Below are 19666 nucleotides of genomic sequence, written 5' to 3'. Positions count from 1 at the left end.
AATTTCACGCTTAATTAAATATTATAAGAGATTAATAATTTTGATGATTTATAATAAATAATCAAAATTAGTGTAATATAATCTAAGAAATGGAAAATATTTTGCAAACTACATATATATGTATATAAAACATCTATAAATATACAGATCTTCAACATATTTATTCTAATTCAAAGAAATGATTATCTAATGAAAATAACGCCGAGACAATGTAGTAACAGTAGCAACAGTAATATCGCAGATGTGGTCAGTATCATTTGACAATACAAAGAAATTCGCGACTATTGGGCGACATCTTATCGCGCTTATGCTGCAAATTACACTCCACTTGTCCTGATAGTTGATGGGAACAAAAGTACATCGGATTTTCTATCTATCGTGAGAATAGTAGATAGCGATAACTTAATTACTATCTTAACTCACGATCTACTCAGTTGCCTTCCTGCCGTTTTGCATAATAGACTATACTCCTAAATAGATTTTGGAACTCGTTTCTTTCTAAACTCTCCGTTTATTCAGTATACAGGACAGGCCGAATATAATATCGTTTAAATATAAAAGTGAGATATTGTCCACTTAAATTTCGAGATCGGCCAATTAGATAATCGGAAATCGAACGGCCTTATCTATCCGTAAACACGATTGGTGCTTTTTGTGAATGAAATGAAAGAGATGAAAACAGATAAAATTATTAACAGTTTACTTTCAACATGGCCGGTATCGAATTACAAAATGAGAAGCAATACAGTACTCTCAGTCAACGTGCAAGAGCATTTTCAGTCGATGCATTATTGGGTCACGATAAAATAGAAAATTCATCTGGGAGAGATGTGCAAAGTCGTGTTCCTGTAAAAGGTGCGTGTCTTATTTCTTTATTATTTATTTTATGCTTTGATATTCTTTCTTTGCTAAAATATACCCGCAAAAGATATATTTGGGATAAATTGCACGAGAAAAATTCCTGATGTTGCTCATCCGGATTTGATTCAGAATCCTTCAAAACTGTAGTCTGTGGCCATAACCGCTTCGGTCGCCCGGCCTTCCCTACTTAGGTGTTAGACAAGTGAAGAAAACCTGAAAACTCCATGAAGCCAACCCGGGATCAATTACCAGCGTTAAGTACTGTACTTTCATCCACTCCGCCGTCTGTGGGTCCATGTCACGATGACGTTTCTCATTTTAAAGTATGTTGACCGAATCTCTTGTACAGTACCGTATAGTACATCAGACACTTTGGCAGCTCGTACCAATTTACTAATGAGTCTGAAGTCGAGTCTTTACATGCTGATCGCTGTTACTTTCACTGGTCAAAAAGGAAATTAAATCATAACTTATATTATAATTGACAGTGTGATGCTTTTTTTTTATTAATAGAAATTTTTAATAGAATTTTCTAAAGGAGACACTGATGAGAAGTTTTCATTTACCTTATTTTCTTTAAAATTTTATTTATAGAATGATTTAAACTTCAGTTTTGCCTGCCTATTCAGTATACTAACGAAAATACTCAGTATAAGAATTATACTGGGTATTTTTGTTCAAGAAAACAAATCAGCTTTATACATAAATAAATTTGAAGAATTTTTCAAAATTTGCGCATTTCACATATTATGTTTGGTTTAGGCAAAGCGATACATGGCGATCTGCCGAGATGATTCCTCCTGGAAGAACTTTTATGGAAAACTGACCCTTATTTAGGTGTAACAAACGTGAAGAAAATCCGAAAACTCCACGTGGCTAGCCTGTTGGCCAGGCGTGAACCCACGACCAACCTCTATTCAGTGGTTTTATCCACTCGACCACTGATGGACTCTCGCATATTACGTTGTGATTTATATTAATTACATCAGCAAGTGAAGTAGCGTTTTTAACTTTTCCGGTAACATTTGGTGGCTTTATCTGTTACAATATTTTATTAAACAGAATTTTTTATATTTTTAATTATTATAAAATAGCAAAAAATTTAATTTTGAAGGTGGGGGAAAAATTGTAAATGCTAATAACGAGTAAAATCGTCATTTAAGTCCGACCCTACTCGAGATATGACACGACCCCCTGTATCTCCCCACCACTCGACCTTTAACCACCAAAATTTACTAGCATCAATCTCCCTAATACATAAACCTCCCTGCAAAATTTCAGAAATTTTCGACAAAAAACACAGGAGTTATTAAGCTTCAAAGAGTGTGAACGTTTTGTTCACCCTCTTTGAAGCTTACTCCCCATACACACACACACACAGACACATACTAACATTCATACATACAGAAAGAAAACTCGAATTTTTTGCATTTGCCGACGTTTCAAGATCTCCTGACTCCAAAAATATCAGGAGACCTCGAAAAAATCTTGGGGTCATTGTTTGACTGATCACCATACTTTCCTTCTGATATACGTAACATCCGGGAAAGTAAAATTGCTTGATTTCACATAAAATTCAATGATCTTTTGCATAAAAACTACATGAATGAAAGCAACAGATCCTGAATATTTTGCAATATAATTATTTAAATCCGGGATTTAATGCTTGATTTAGTCACCTGTCTTTCACAGCTTGTTAAATCGAATTATGTCAAAATCTTTCAAAATTGACTCATTTTTATAAATAAATTTATTTGGTTGCATCTTCAAGAATTTTGATTCTTGAACACTTGTTAGTGTTTCTGTTAGATGATTCGTGAGTGAAAAAAGTTAGTCAGCAATATAAACAACGAACATGAAAATCTTTTAAAGTCAATTTACATTAACCAGGTCTACGAAAGTTATGAATATAGATTATCCTGAATTTAATTTTGTTTAGACAATGTTGTCAAATTATTACTAAAATGTGTCAAAGATCACTGTAAAGCGTTGTTAAACCTTAAATTTTTACTTCGTTTCTGAATATTATCCTTGGTGCTTTGTTGTAGCAAGCCTACATAGGTTATATAAATTTGTATAGAATGACGCAAGATGTTCTAATTTCAATTATATATTACACTCTGACTTGAATATAGTTGTATGAAAAATCACTAATGGTGTTCTATAAGAAATAATTCATTTTATAGATTTCTATTTTAAACTTTCTATTGGCCTATTACAGTGTATTAAAATGTCAACTATTACAAGTTAAATATATTACAATATAATCCTTAGAAAATGTGCATACTAAACACAAGTCACGGGAAAGTTTATACAGGACGTATTTTTTACAAAAGAATTTAATGGAGAAGCTGCTAAAGAATGTCTAACTTGTTATGTAAGTTAATATAAAAAACTAACAAACCAACTGACACTTAGATTAAAAAGTTATCCAAAATTAAATGCATTAGCATAAATATTATGGCAATTTTATGAAGTGATTCCAAAAATAAAATACAGACTTCAAACATTAATTTAGTCTTTAGATTTATTTTTTTTTACTATGTGAAAACTTAATTTTTTACGCAATCGACAGTACTAACGACAAATAACAACGGTAGGGTTTTGATTGAATTTCAGGCTTAGGCCTGCTGCTCAAATATGATTGCGATCAGAAGTGAACTTTACAAATTTTGAAAATCATATTTTAGTTAGCTATAAAATCTTTAAGACCACCAATTCGATTTTGCTGAAATATGTATTATTTAATAGATATTTTTAATGTAGTGTATAGCACTTATAATCAGAAGGCCACATCATATTTCAGAGAGATTTCATAAGGCCCCATTTTGTATTGCAGCCTGCCAAAGTATACAGCTTATATTCGGCAAAGTCTTACATGTATGAAAAGTATACATATATCATAATTTAGATAGATGTTTATATTGAAAAAAGAAAGATCAGAAAAAATATTTTATTTGTTCATCTAAAAATTAAAAAGTTTCAAACTCTTAAAATATACCGTTTTAAATTTTACAGGCTGCACTAGAAGACACCAAAAGGCCACAGATTCTCCATTTACATGTTTAATTTACAGGTGGTATATACTCACCATATAAACCTTTCATTCTTTGCTATATACTTTATGGTAGTAATATTTCCAATTTTACTTTTTCCTAAATAAATATGCAGGAAAATTTTATGAGAGCATCAGTAGAACAATATTTTAACAAAATGAAAAATTCATTACATGAAAATCAACTCATTAACTTAGGTACTTGACGGTAAACTTTGTCGAGCACTTTAAGGTCCAGCTAATCTGCAACTTTTATGATGGATATTCGTAAATTATCCATAAACAAGACGAGCTAATCTTGTATATGATCCAAAATAGTTACGATTACTTTCATTAGTGAAAAATATTTCTAAATACAGTGATTATAGGGGATTGAAAAATACAAACTATTATAATATATAAAGTTATTATTTAGATCATTTATAATTTTATTTATGAATCTGTTGTCGGTAGTCACAACCAAGGATCAAGAGTAAGTCAGACGTTAACCAATAAACATTCACATATTTAGTAAAACGAATGGTAATTGATTGGCTTCTGACTGATTTTTTAAATGTATGAAACTTTTATAAAACTGTTATTCTATAGTTAAGGATTTCATTTTTAAGCATATATTTGTGATTTTAATTTAAACTTGTAATTATTATGATTAAATAATGTAGTTTTATTAATAAATTTATAATTATTAGTACTGTATTATTTAATACTAATAATTATAAATTTAAATAAAAATCTAAATAATAATATTCGCGTAAAATTATACACCATTTAAGCTTTTTTTTAAATTTTAAATTATGGACTAAACTGAAAGTGTCTTTAATATTTATTTCTCGCGATTCAATATACTTTATACATTTTTAATAGTCAAATTAGTTAAAGTAGCATTTATATTTCGAAATAAATTTAATGTTTATGTATAGTTAATTATCAAATAATATTGTAGATGTGTTTACATATTTCACGAGAGATTAAATATCATTGTAATCGTAATCTGAGTGACGAAATTTAAGGCATTGGGTAATGTAAATAACAGTTATTCGTCTTAAAATTATCTATCGATCAAAATAGCACGATTTTGAAATCTTCTCTGAATTTGAATTTAAAATTAATGTGAAAATTTAGTATTAACAACTCACTTGTAATGGAGGATATAAAACACGATTGGGTTGTTCAATGAATGTAGAATGATTCATTCAAAATTCGTAAAAATGTCTTGCACGTTTGTCTGTAATTAGCGAGAAGCAACTAAAAAAGTCGCAATAATATCAGAACGTAATCATCTACCAGCCACTGAAAAGTTAAGAAAAATTAGATTTAAAAAAAAGACTTTTTTAAAATACAGTTTTCATTTGTATATTTATATATATATCAGTAAAATAGAAATTTAAAATTGTATTTGACTATGATATTCGTTCGTAGGTGATAATTTTCTTAACAAATGATAATTATCATCATAAGCATCATCATCTGCTATGATTAACGAATATTTTCTCGTCTTTATTACGATATTTCTTGTAATTTCTGCTTTTCATATCTGTTCCATTCAAATTGCAAATAACAAACTACATTTAATTTTTGTTTTTCAATGGCGAAGACTACGAAACGTGAAAGCGAATAGTGCATCAGCCATTGGGCGCATTGCCTGTTAATACAGCTGCATAATCCAGCCAATGATATAACCTGCTTCATTTGAAACGGATTATATCATTGCTTTGATTATCCTACTGTATTAAAACCGCTTTGTCAGACAATGCGTCCATTGACAAATTAAAACATATACAAATTAATTTCGGAAAAAAGTATTAAATTTTTTTTAATTTGTACATTATTATTCGATTAAAAATCAATCAACAGTAAAACATTTGCCTATTTTACCAAATGTAAACCGAATTATAAAAGAATATTTAATTAAATTGGTAATTATTGGAACGAAGATAAAAAGCCAATTAACTGTTCAGTTTTTCTTAACTTTTTCTGCTGGGTGAACAAGAACAAGTCTTTAAACAAGCCCTCAGATTGAATTTAATAAAAATAGAAATATCTTTTTTGTGATTTTTAGTCTTTTCTTTTTGAAGAATCTCTCGATTGTGACATATTCTTTAAGCTAGAAAAAAATCCGATTAATCTGATTAAAGCGTGTCTAACTCTCCCGTTTAATTATGAAATGTAAATTGTAACAAAATGGGTCAATTGTTAATCAAATTTCAAGCAAAATTACCACTGTGTCTTTCGATTACTGAAGCTATTTATTTTAGAAAAAATAATCATCATCGTACGAATAAAGATTTTTTTTTTTTTACAAGCAGATGTGATACGAAACGATATTAAAATGAAACTCGTAAATTGTTCTTTGTGGTTACAATTTCATCGTCTTGAAAATGAAATGATCATCACCAAAGCCGGAAGGTATGATTTTTTTTATCAATTAAACGCTCTTAAAACTATCAAAAGAACAAAAAATTAACAATAAGCCTTTAATTCCTTTTTAAAAAATATTTAATACTATTACACATTCGTAGAATATAATTACAATGAAAAAGATAACCCGTTCATTGTAATAATATTCCACGAATATGTAATAAAATATATTTGTATTAAACAAAAAGATATTTTATTTCAGGCGCATATTTCCTAGCCTGAAATTTGATGTTTTCAACTTGAATCCAGATGCTTATTACTTATTATGGATGGATATTGTGCCTGTAGATCGACATCGTTATCGTTACGCATTCCCAAAGTACGTCACTAAAACATGTAAAAAACCAATTCCGAATTTTAAATTATTATTAACTGTTTGCTCTTGGTTCAGTTCCAGGTGGACGATAGCAGGAAAATGCGAAACTCATTCGGATTGGAATTTGTATATTCATCCTGACGGGGTAGCGCAAGGTAGCCACTGGATGTCTCAGAGCGTGGCTTTCGATAAAGTTAAATTAACGAATAACAAAGAATGTAAACAGAAAGGACAGGTGAGCACGTTTGTTTAATTGTCAACACTTTAATTTTCCACTAATTATCAATAACATGACAGATAGTTCTAAACTCCATGCATAAATATCAACCACGTCTCCATATCCAATTAGTAGACGTTAGGAATAGACAAAATGCGGCGCCCAATGCAAAGACTTCAAGACATTTCGAATTTATAGAAACTTCATTCATAGCCGTTACCGCTTACCAGAACCAGCAGGTAATGTAATTCAAGTTTAAAAGGAAGAAGTTAATCAATGTTTAATGAAATTTTACGTTGCAGATTACCACTCTGAAAATCCGCTCTAATCCATTTGCGAAGGGTTTCAGAGATGCCATCAAAATCAGGTACGTTATCATTAGTATATATATACTGTATTCTTCGAAGGAAATCGCTATCGAGTGTTAAAAATGCTGTGTCGAAATTAATTATTATTGGCGAAATTAGTTGCCTATCATTACATGTCTATTCAAGTTTTCCTTCCAAATCAAAATCACGAACCGAAAACGTCGTTTAGAAACATATTTTTCAAAAATTGCATGATACTTCGACCTTATTTTGAAGGTTATTGGCGATCAACAAACTTTAATTTTAAAATTGACACATTAGCGGCGCGACGTCAATCTGCTAGATAAATTTACGCCATGCGTAACCATACAAAAATAGCAGTCGCCAAGACAGACTACTCGAAAAAAGTTGTTTGTCAGCGTCCCGATGGCGCCATTGGTTAAATCGTTGTTGTTGGTCTTCGTAAATATCAGAGCCATATCAATGTCACAGGATCGCTACCGTTTGACTTCACACCTGTTATCGGCGATAGACGCCAAACTGGAGCCAAATCTAATCTATCGATTACTTGACAGGTGTATGTCCCGGTTTTGATTATTTCCTATCGCTAATTTATAGTAGTGGGGGGTAGAACTTGTCGACACTTGGTCTTATCTCCAACTGTCTGATTACTTTTACTGCTGAATCGTTCCTTGATTAAGTGGCGCCATTCAAACGAACAACTTCGCCGATAACTCTCGAGTGTCCGAACTTTTAGACATTTTTCTTCTTCCTGCTTTGTAAACATCTGAAATAAAGGGTTAAAATTTGTTTGGAAAATCCTAACTGGCATTCAACCGTTTCTGAGAAATAGTAGGGTTTCCCAAAATTCTAACGTTGATTCTGGGAAGTCTCGATATACATCGATGTAGTCTCCAAACAATGCGAATATCAGTAAGGTTACATAGATGCAGACTTGTATAAACATTTATAGAGCAAACTAGATATCAGCTGAAAATTGGCATTACTGATTTAAGTGAAAAACAATTGTGTCAAATCAATATCTATTAATATACTTTCTATGTCAACTGATGTTTATCTTACTTTATTATACAAGAAATATCAATACTTTATGACAAATTCTTTAAGCTATAATAAAAAAAAATTATATATTTAATAATTATTATATTATAAAAATGATTACATGTATCTATTTAATCCAAAATAATTTAAAATTTCTGAATATCTGTTATTTTCCATCTTTTAACTCTTTCCACACTGTGGGCACTAAGAAAGCCCATCGTAGGTTCGGCCAGGTTCACAATGGGAGCGACCGGGATGAAAGACGAGGAAGGGACACGATATATTCGGTGCTTACCACTCACGAAAAATTCCTAGATTCGGTCCCAAGTCTCAAGCGGAAGGCTAATGCAATTTATAAGTAATGGCGGATTTAGGTATGGTTGATTGGGGTAATCGCCCGGAGCAGTGGCGTAGCGAACATAACTGGCGCGCGGAGCACGACACTTTATTGGCGCCCCCTCCCCCCTCCATAAACAAATCTTGTTTGTCTTGGAGATCATTTGGCGCCCCTCTGCGAGTCGCACCCGGGGCATGATAGGCCCCCTTGTCCCCCCCGCTACGCTAGTGCCCCGGAGACACGTTTTTAAATTGTATAAAGGTATCAACTATTAATTAGTTTATTATCCCGTTTAATTAGAAGCAGTACCCTAACTTTTCCTAGAGGGTAACTACTCCAGATGTTAGATAGGTATAGTTTTTTTAAATTGGTATTCTAATGAGAACCGGTGTTTAAAACCAGATGTGGCCGCTGCCTAGATCATATTAATTCAATTTTTGACTGTCAGCCCCTCATGACATGGGTGTTGTAATCATATCAAATTTTGGATGTTCTGATTTTGATAGATAAGCATAAATTTTGATCACTAAAATACGTTTACACTGTTTTTGCGATGATACATACCTGTGTGTCGCACACGAGTATCTCAAATTTTACTAAACGGGTTGATACAAAATTTCATTTTTAGCTTTCTTTCATCAATATCTCGATTTGATCAATCTTTGATATTGATCAGTCAATAATCGAAAGTGACACTTTCTTAGTAATGTTTTCTATAATAGTTTTTCAACATATGCGATTCTTTACTTGACCAATCGCGTTCAGATTTCTAACGACGTATAAATGTGCACCAAAAATATTCAAAATCAAATGACAATTACGCTCTCTAGCAGTCGGTCGTTCAATTTGCCAGGCTCATTGTCTTTACAATGAGCCTGGCAAATTGGAAAATCATCTTTTATTTACTATTCAGCCATTTCTTAGGTGCTTTTCAATCAGCTCACAGAGCTTTAGGCCAGTGTTTTTCAACCTTCTTGAATACATGACCCCTTTACAAGTTAAAAAATTCTGGCGATCCCCCAAGGGCCATATTTTAACTATATCAGAGATTTTAAAAACTACGTATTTAATTTTCTTTCTTTAAATATCGATCGAAAAACCAATTGTACTGTAAAATAAACAGGCACAGCCTTGTCACTGAAATTCTAGATTTTTAATTGTAGTGTAGGACCTACAAACACTTGTCTTTTTCTTTCACCCACGACCCCCCCGTGTAAGGTTTGCGACCCCCATGGGGATAGCGATCCATAGGTTGAAAAACACTGCTTTAGACGATTAAGTGAACTTCAGTTTGTTCAATTAGTCCGATCGATTCTAGACTTGCTGTAATACGCCGAAGACACGGAAGGTTTATTACACAAGCAGCAGACAGATATCTAAAAAAGATTATTATTGTAAAGTAATCTTAAAATAATTAACATAATACAACATAATGATAGAAAAATGAATAATATAAATTAATAATCAAGAATAATGAATGATAATTTTAATTGGAAAAATAATGATTAATTACATGATATGACAATGAATAATGTATAGTAACTGTTATATAAAAAATTAATAATGCTGAATTTTTATGAAAATAATATTAAGACTTTTTTCAGAGTTAATTGTTTNGTTTTGTTATGGGGGGGCCTAGTGGAGGCCAACCTGACACAAAATTGAATTATTTCAAATTATTGTTCATTATTGGGCACCGAGCAAGCCGTTCACCTTTTTTTAGTATTCAAAACTTTTATTTTAGCTTTAGGTTTTTACAAATCGACTCAACACTTTTTCGGCTGTGATTTCCTGGGGAGGGCACCAGGTTCCCTGGGAGGGGCCGTGCCCACCCAGGCTCCCCCCTCGCTACGCCAATGTATATTTGTGATATCATAATGAATAATATACTGTAACAGTGCTATTTTCATAAAAATTAATTATTATTAATTAATTTTCGATATAATATTAAATTGCTAGAAGACTTTTTTGTTCAAAATGGTATAATAATTAGGAACAATGAAAAATATTGATTTACAGTTTTCACTTGGGGCACAAACGTTCCATTTATTTATTTGCTGTTTGTTTGGTTAAGTTACGGCAACGCAACACTTGGGTACTATCTGCCTAGGGAATGCCTTCCGGAAGGTCTATATATGGGTAACTAGCCTCTATTCAGGCGTTACAGACGTGGAGAAAACCCGGAAAACTCCAAGTGGCCAGCTAGTCCTGGCGAGGCGCGAACCCACGACCGAACTCCCAGTGTTCAGAAAACAAAACCACTTGGCCACTGGTGGGCCCTTATTTATTTGCATAAGATGAACTGCTGACATTTTGATGTGCACAATTGGTTTACCTTCTTACACGTGCACTTTTTCGTTTGACATTTTTAATTTTTTTATTTTTTGATACTATACACTTACAACTGGCAAATCTTTGTCCCAAACTTTGATTTTTTCGCCACGGCTTCACATAGAGATACATATGTTTCTGTGATATCTTCAAGAATTTGCGTCCCAGAAATCTGGAAAGCAGTTCCACTGAACCACAGTTTCTTTCAATTTGATAAACCGTACTTTATGCATCAAGAATTTTTCTATTACATTTTGGCAGTCTAATGGCCCTCGGTCAATCTTTGGAACATTCAATAAAATAAAGTCCCAAACTTCAGGTTTTTGTTTTTTGTAGTAATTTCAATCATTTTTTCTGCTGCACTTTTCTGGTTTCCGTGTGATTGTTGACGTTCCTCTGTAATTTTTTCTTTTGCAAGTGTCGCAAATGTAAACGTCACTAATGTCTTTAGAGATCCTCCTTGCTCTGAGCACAATTCTTTTGAACTCTCATCGCACACGACGAACATAATGTTACGTGTGATTCATTTAGATCGCGTACACAAACAGAACAAGTCTCTCTCTCAAAATTTTCCTCCTGATTTTCGTTTACTTCAACGGCAGCTCGTTCTAAGCTGCTTTCCAGAGCCGTAACTAGGCAGGTGCAACAGGTGCATTCGCACAGGACCCACTTGGAAGGGGGCCCAAACTGCTGTTCACAAGAAATTATAGTTTTAAATCTTAAATTTTTCCTCCTTTTTATTGGCGATCACATTTTGCCTTATTTAGACCCTAGATGTCTGATCACCAGTGTACCCAACTGTGGCGACTTCTAGAGGGACGTAGTGAGGTAGCAGAGACCGCAGACAAATCAGCCAAAAGTAGCGACTTTTGAAATTTTGTTTGTTTATTTTTTGAGAAATTTAAATTTATGTTTATAGTTTTCAAATTTATAGATTTTTTCTCTATAGAGCTCTCTGGCAACGACTAATATTATTACGATATACAAAACTGTATTTCTAGATTTTTCTACAGTGTGCAGAGCTAGAAATCTGTAAAGGTAACATTTTGTAAGAAAAATAAATCTGCCCGGGGATTTTTTTAATTGCTAAATTGCTAAATAGAAAACGTGGTAACTCTCGAATAAAATCTTAGTCTCGAGGTTGTAAAAGGCGTGCAGAAATTCTGACATAACTTTTTGCTTTATAGTGGTACGCATATGTGTTGTATACCTCAACGGCGGATTAAGCGGTAAGCGAACTATGCGGCCGAGTAGGGCCTCGAAGGGGCCCCCGAAATCTTTAAAATGCTACTGAAAAAAGGCTGATTTTTGCTTTCTCTATGGCTCTTCTTTACAATACATGAGTGTTGCTGATTTAAAAAAAATCAGCTGCAGATCTCGCTATTAAATATAGCAAAGATTTAAAAAAGTACGAATTCACAAGTGAAATTGAAAGTTTTAAGTTTGAAGTAACGACTCTTATACAAAATATAGAAACTGCATCTCCGCTTAATATTCTACAGGCTCTTCATGATTTTGGTTTGAATCTTACCCAAATATCAATGTCGCTCTTCAAAATATTTCTAACTCTTCCCGTTTCTATTGCTTCGTGCGAGAGAAGTTTTAGCAAGTTAAAATTAATAAAAAATTATTTATGATCAACTATCGGGCAAGAACGATTGTCCAATATTTCTATTATTTCAATAGAATACATTATCATTAAAAATATTAATCATGTAATTAATGAATTTGCTGAAATGAAAGCCAGAAAAGTTCAATTAAAATAAATCTTATTAAATATCTATTGTAATATATTTGTTTTATTATTTTCCCAAACCAAATAAATTAAGGGACCTAAATGCAAATTCTTGCACAGGGCACAGGAATGGCTAGTTACGGCTCTGCTGCTTTCCATAAGTTACAAACTCTTTATACTGTGAAGAAGATTTGGTGTAAAATTTCTGGTGAAATATTCGTTGACCCTAAATCTAATTTTGGTTCTGATTCAGTGCTGTATAGGGCTTCTGCCTATGTTGATGTTTAAAAGAGTTATTTTGCCACTGGACGAAACAGCAGGCTATTACCCAGTCTATATACTGGTATCATCCATCCACACAAATAACATATTTTCAACACCCTGATTGCATCGCTCTACGATCCACTGGAATTGAGGATGTCGGGGTCTTCCGTGCACTATTTTACATTCAGACCATATAACTGAAGATTGTTCAATGACACTAGCTGGGAATTCTCTTCCATTATCACTCTGCAAAATATAAGGCGTGCCAGTCTAAAAATGTTTTCAGCAGTTCCAGTGCAACTTCCGCTGCACGTTTTGTTTTCAAAGGGCGAAGAACACAAAATTTTGTTTCGTGATCTTGATAGTTCATTAACCATTTGTAGTCTGTATAAGGAGTAGATTGAAAATCAATCAATTCAACTTGGGCCCGAAGATTGAAATCGTTCGTAGTGATTGGTCGTACGACGATGTTGAGACTTCGAATTGCACATTTTATATAGCGATACAAATAAGTCAATAGCCGGTCTTGGGATGTGAGCAAATAACATTTTATCACGACCTCTATGACCTGTTGAGCAATGATATTGAAGTAATATATCAAAATATTCCTCAATAGGAAAAATTACCGCAACGGGATCATCATTGCTTTTTCTTTTCTTAATTAAAACTGGCCTTTCCCCAACCTCCATTGTATAATATTTCCTAATGGGCTAATTAGGAAATATGATACAATGCTGTCCGTACTGCTTGCTACTTTTTTCTTGTCAGGATTTATTGGATCTAAAATTTCACGGACAGCTTCATTTACACTTGAAATCGTCCAAGGTTTTTTTAATTAAACTGTCATTCTTACTCTGTATTCTTTTATTTTTTCATTAAATTTCAACTTTATACAACATATTTCTTCTTTGGAACCATTTATAGTATCATTGTCCCGCATATTTTCTTCGCCAACAAATTGTTTATGAAATTCTATATCAATCTCCATTTCCAAGTCACTCTAAATACAAACACGACACTCAAAATGAGATGTAATTATTTAAATTCTATTAAATATTAACTCAAAAAAGCAACTGCAACTGTTACAAGCACGTTAGCAAACCTGGGGGAAATCATGTTTTCAAGGGATGTTTGAAGACATGACCAATGGTGCTAACACAAAAAGGAAAAAGAGACGTTTTGCTAGCGCTGCAGAGAAGTCACATTACAATAAGCTAGAATCGATCAGGCTAATTAAAAAAGTGAACTTCAGTTTGTTCAATCGCCTAAAGCTCTGTAGACTGATTGCAAAACGCCTAAGAAATGTCAGGCTAAATAGTAAATTAAAGATGATTTTCCAATTTGCCAGGGTTATTGTAAAATGACGGCGCTCTTTACAATGAGCCGGATTTTCCAATTTGTCTACCACAGACACATCAGTTATTTATTAAATAAGAAAATATTCCTTGATTTTTTATAATTTTCTGTCATTATAATTTGTAATTAATGTAATAATTTCGTCCTTTTCCCATTTTAACATCAGAGATTTCCGGCTCTAAATATTTAACAGGCGTGATATGCAAATAAAACTGAACGATTGTGGTGGATACATTTTTACGCGTGAGCTTAAATTATAAAGCGAAGATGTCATCGTAAAATTTTTTAGGCGTATAAAAATCGTTTTAATACTGTTTGTGAAATTACTCTTGCTCAGTTTGCGATTGCTTTTGTTTTATCGTATGGTGCAAATATACCTATGCATAATTTTATACACAATGTTTGTAGCTCCACCCACTAGGTAGGAGTGCATTTAATTAAAACGCTAAAACATACCAAATGTCACTAGTGTCGCATGAGGTTTAGTGATTGACTTCAAGTTGGTCAATGAGTGCGTGAATAATGACTTACAGGTGTTCAAATACAGTTCTTCTGTAAATGGAATTGTTGGAAATGTTTCGAATGCGGGAATGCCTACGATATGTTTCACGAAGTGGAATCAAGAAATAAACGTTTATTTCTTTGTATGTGGAAAGAGAATAGCAAAAAGAATCACAATTATATTACTCTCAAGAGTGTAGGTTTTTTAACTCTTTTCGCCCTGTGGGCACTAAACAAGCTCATTATGGGTTCGACCAGGCCCACAATGGGGCTGCCGGGCGGCGAGGGACGGGGCCCGACATATCCGAACGGACCACACCCCGAAATTCCTGGGGATTTTCCGATCCATCCGGATTCGATCCCCAGAGCGGTGGGCTGCCACCTTGATCACTCGGCCATCCGGCCTTCAAAAGTGTAGTAGTAAATAAATTGTTTGCTGTATTCGTAATTGTTTGTAAACAATTACGAAAATATAAATTTTTCAAATACTGAAAGCACTCCTTATATCGCGTACGTAGGGGGAGAACCCAAATGAGCGGTTTATCAGATGGAGTGATATTACCGCTGTATCTACCCGTTATCGGCTAAAGCGTTTTTATATTTGGAAGGCAAAAAATTAAATACGCGATGTATCGAGGAGCTTTATCTTTATAAATTTAAAATACTCAAAAATAACTTCCGTGAGGTTTTAGGAATAATGAACATTTTCATTTAGTTCCAAGTTTAAATCCAGACAGGAACTCATTGTTTCGTATGTTGTATGCCAACGCCACCTATCGGTGATTTTTACAACTAAATTTTTCGCGTTCCTAAAAAATCTCCCGTACTTACACGATCTACCACGTACTGTATTGTACAGTACTTACCACACAAATCGCAATTCGTTCCGATAATTCTTCCATTTTTTTTACGAATGTTGAAAATTTTCACGGACTTTTCGCCCACCTTGTTTATTGGGAAGAACTTAATTTATACAAAAGGCAAAAAATACAGCATGTGAAAAATGCAATTTTTTCATGTGCGCCACAATGTTGATTCGTCACAAAACACTTCGAGGTCTGAAAATCTTACTCAGCAATGAGAGAAGGAACTGTTGCAGCGCTTGATTCAGCGCTGAACGAGGAAAGTCCTCGATGTTGCGCGCTAGCGGGTGATTTGAAATTGGAATTTCATTGGTAACAAAAAGTGACAAAGTTGATCAACCGAACCTATTCCTATGGACTTAAATTTTTTTAAAGAAAAAAAGCATCAAAATGCCTTAAATTTCTTGTCATATACAAGATCAATCTGAAAAGTTTTGAGACAATAACTGAAGATCAATGTGCGATATACATGTATGTTTATTGCTATTGTTCAAAGTACTATTCTTGATTTCATGAACGTGCCAAAATAAATTTTTATATCTTTCAAAAGATCTGTTTTGGAATGATGTTGATCTCTTTTATAACCCTATTCTGAGTTTGTTACAGAAATTTACTACTACTTTCCCAAACTTAAATTTGACTTAAAGTTAGTTGACAGAGTGAGTGAGTCTGGTGAGTAGGATAGATAAAGTATATTAACACTTACCTTCATCAAAAATACTTCAAAGTTGTAATTACTGCCCTATCACCAGTTACAATGCAAAAAATCAGATCAAGAACTGCATGCAATAGCTATTTGCTGTTGTATGTAATATTCTTACAATAAAATTCATCTTAAAAATTTAATGACTAATATTATTGCCACATCAACTAGGAAGAACTTATTTGTCTACACATTCTGAAAGACAAATGATACAATTATATTCAGCTTGAATTAGAAACTTGTATCATAAATGTGTTTAATATATTAGATTAAATTAATAATTGAGACTATTTTTCTAACTAGAAAAATTTGGCTAAATTTTTGATAATTTTATATACAGAATTTATTAATTCTTCTAATAGATTCAAATAAATTACAGCCTATCTTAATCTGTAATCTCATCTAAATTTGATTAAACTGAAAAATGTTTCAATTTTAAGGAATGTACACCTATCATGTCCCGATACAAAGAATGAGGCTTCATTTCATCATCCAACGGTCAGCATTTTCCCATCTGGTAAGTTTTCATAATTAAATGTAATCTTGTCAAATAATTATGCCAAAAACCAGTAATCTGGAACTAGGTTAATTAAATTGTTTAATGATTTTAAAACTTTGGTTTTTCTTATGTAATTATATAATAATAATAATCTATACAGAGTCCAGTGTTAACATTTGATTATAATATCTAACACAAATTCGTGAATCATTAATTTTATTAACCTACTTCTAAACCATGGATTATAATTATTTGATGATTTAGTTTTTAAAATACTGAATATCATTATAGAATTTAACATTCTTTTATAAATCTTATTTTTATAGAGAACATACTTGGGATGAATTCTATTCCCAATGATACTTTACAATGCATACAGTATCCTCACTATGTTACCCTGTGCAGATTTTGTAATTACTATGACATTTCTACAGGGACGGAGAGATATTTAACGTCACCACATCTATCGCATGCTTGTCAGATGTACATGCCATGTAAGTGAAATATCACTGTGGAGAAATGCATAACAAGATCTTTACTTATCTCAATGACATTAAGTATGGCAAAGAAAACAACTTTTTTTTATAGATCAGCTTCTATTTAAAACGAACATTTTAATTAAATTGTACGTAACAATTGGTAAATGTGAAATTGTTATGATTAAATAATTATGAAAGAAAACTCAAAATATTTCAATTTGCATTTTATTGAAATTTATAACAAGCTTTCTCATATTTAAACAGAATATAAAAATCTAACTGCATGACAAAAGCCACAAAATATACAAATAAGAATTTCTGTACATCTTTAAGCCAAAAAACACATTAACCTTAACAACTATTGTCAACAATTTGGAAACATTTATGTGTTTTTATATACACCTAAATATTGCAAGTTCTTTCTCAAATACAGGAAATTTATTAATTTTTCAGTTAAACACTAAGCAGGATTTAAAAAAAAATTTTATATATTTTTCATATTTATCTATATATATATAAAAATTTCCATATCCAATAACTAACTACATATACAGAAAACTATCTTTTGAAGTAATCTACAAGATTGTTAGATTGTCTACCATCCTTATTTTACAAGATTTTGTTGTTCACTCTCAACAATTTTACAAATACTTGAAAGGCATGTTCGATGGGGATGGAATGATTAATTCGTAAAATATTCAAAAAAATATGAATACAAAAAAACAGGAATCTTGAGTGTGAATTTTGTGGGAAAGATATGATGTTTGTGTGCACGAAATCCCCGTGCTCAAATACAAAATTAAGCAACGTATACATCTCTCTGCAGTTGATTTACAAACAATTGATTGGCCATTGCAGCCATGTAATTTCCTATTTTGAGAGTTCTAATAAATACTAACTTTTGTTGACTAAGCATAATACTTAACCCTTTTAGGATTATCACACCCAAAAACATTCTAAATTGTGATTTATGCTATTAAGATTTGGATAATTACATTGATATTGTCAATAACTCCCTGAAATTCCAGTGGATATGACATGCTGTCAAAACTAATTATAAAAAATACTGTTGTTCTATGAATGTTCAATGCATATTTGAGCAAAATATAAATTATTGCTTACATGTTAAAAAAATTAGCAATTTTGTAGATATAAAAAAAATTTTTATAAAATAGCAATTATTCTTTTATATCATTTAAAAAAATTCAAAATAAATATATACAGATTGCACTTTTTAATTTTGTGCATAAATTCTTTTTTTATGTTGCAAATCATAGAAAACAAAATAATTTGATATTTTTATATTTAGAAACAATTGATTAAAACTTTATAAAAAGAAATTAATTATATAACTTACAAATCTAAGGACAACTGTCATAATATTTCAACCAAGAATAAAACAATTAAACAGATACTTTCTTATATTTAGAAATTTTGGATAAAAACTATGTCTACAAATTCTAGTAAGAAAATAAAATATAGACTATTACTGAAAATGCTAATATTAACATATAAAAATTTAGAAATGAAAGTTAATAGTGATAGGATTTTAAAAAATTTTTAAGCACTTTAATTGATTCATTATTAATAAAATTCTCTTCTTTTAACACATTCACTGCCATGAATGTTCTTAAATTTTGGTCCAATTTAATATTGCCATATGAACATCTCATTATTATTATGCTATCAGATATTAACATCACTTTATATTAAGTAATATTTTACATTGTCAGTTGTAAATTATCATCATGGCACTCTAAAATTTATAGGTAGTGATGTCATATAGCAGTTAGCAAATTAGCTAAAAATATCAATAATAATGCATTGTTTGTGAAAAACTATTTCTATACACTTGATGTTTGTCATACATATTTTTATTTGAACCATTAACTGGAAAGTAACTTTTACTAATTTTTGCATATTGTTTATATACAGGGTGTATCAGAATGACGTTTTAAAAATTTGGGGGATTGTAGAGGATGAAATTTTGAACGTTTTGATATAAGGAACCCATAGCTAGAAATGTGATATAAAGTTTCTACAGCGGTAGGAAGTGCTTGACCGCCCTCCACTTTGGTAGTTACCCTTCCATCCATTGATGTTATGTTATTGTTCTCGACTTCTTCCTCTGAAGTTATGTAAAGTCCCTTGTGTAGCAACACCTGTAGGAACAATTCATGAGCTTACAGAGTGCATTTTTACAGCATTTAATACCATCAGAGGTGAGCATGGCCTATTACAGAGAGTCGGACAAAACATGGTTCGTCGTTGCACATTATGTAATGAAGTTGGTGGTCGTCACATCAAATATTTACTCTAAAGTAGTGCAGCCACTGATTCGATATACAGTTTGATTGTACT

General features: G+C 32.1%; 1 protein-coding gene across 1 annotated transcript; it reads left to right on the top strand.

Moving 5' to 3' along the window:
* Nucleotides 1–421: 421 nt before the first annotated feature.
* LOC111641348 (T-box transcription factor TBX1-like) lies at nucleotides 422–17961 on the top strand. Its single transcript, XM_023387483.1, has 8 exons — nucleotides 422–855; nucleotides 6223–6322; nucleotides 6537–6653; nucleotides 6726–6885; nucleotides 6948–7106; nucleotides 7170–7234; nucleotides 16768–16844; nucleotides 17153–17961. Exons 1-8 carry the CDS (start codon nucleotides 711–713, stop codon nucleotides 17326–17328), a joined length of 999 nt encoding a protein of 332 aa, XP_023243251.1. The 5' UTR covers nucleotides 422–710; the 3' UTR covers nucleotides 17329–17961.
* The last annotated feature ends 1705 nt before the right edge of the window (nucleotides 17962–19666 follow it).

The sequence above is a fragment of the Centruroides sculpturatus genome, unplaced genomic scaffold (genome assembly GCF_000671375.1).
Source record: "Centruroides sculpturatus isolate CEXI.00-Female unplaced genomic scaffold, Cexi_2.0 scaffold1394, whole genome shotgun sequence".
NCBI classification, from domain to species: Eukaryota; Metazoa; Arthropoda; class Arachnida; order Scorpiones; family Buthidae; genus Centruroides; species Centruroides sculpturatus.
The sequence above is the reverse complement of the archived record's forward strand: the minus strand, read 5'-3'. Positions and strand labels throughout refer to the sequence as shown.

Excerpts from the sequence above, each read along its gene's own strand:
- LOC111641348 (XM_023387483.1), top strand. The coding sequence starts at position 711 with ATGGCCGGTATCGAATTACAAAATGAGAAGCAATACAGTACTCTCAGT. Across the intron at positions 856-6,222 it reads AAGTCGTGTTCCTGTAAAAG|ATGTGATACGAAACGATATT; the intron begins GTGCGTGTCTTA and ends TTTTACAAGCAG. Across the intron at positions 6,886-6,947 it reads AATGTAAACAGAAAGGACAG|ATAGTTCTAAACTCCATGCA; the intron begins GTGAGCACGTTT and ends ATAACATGACAG.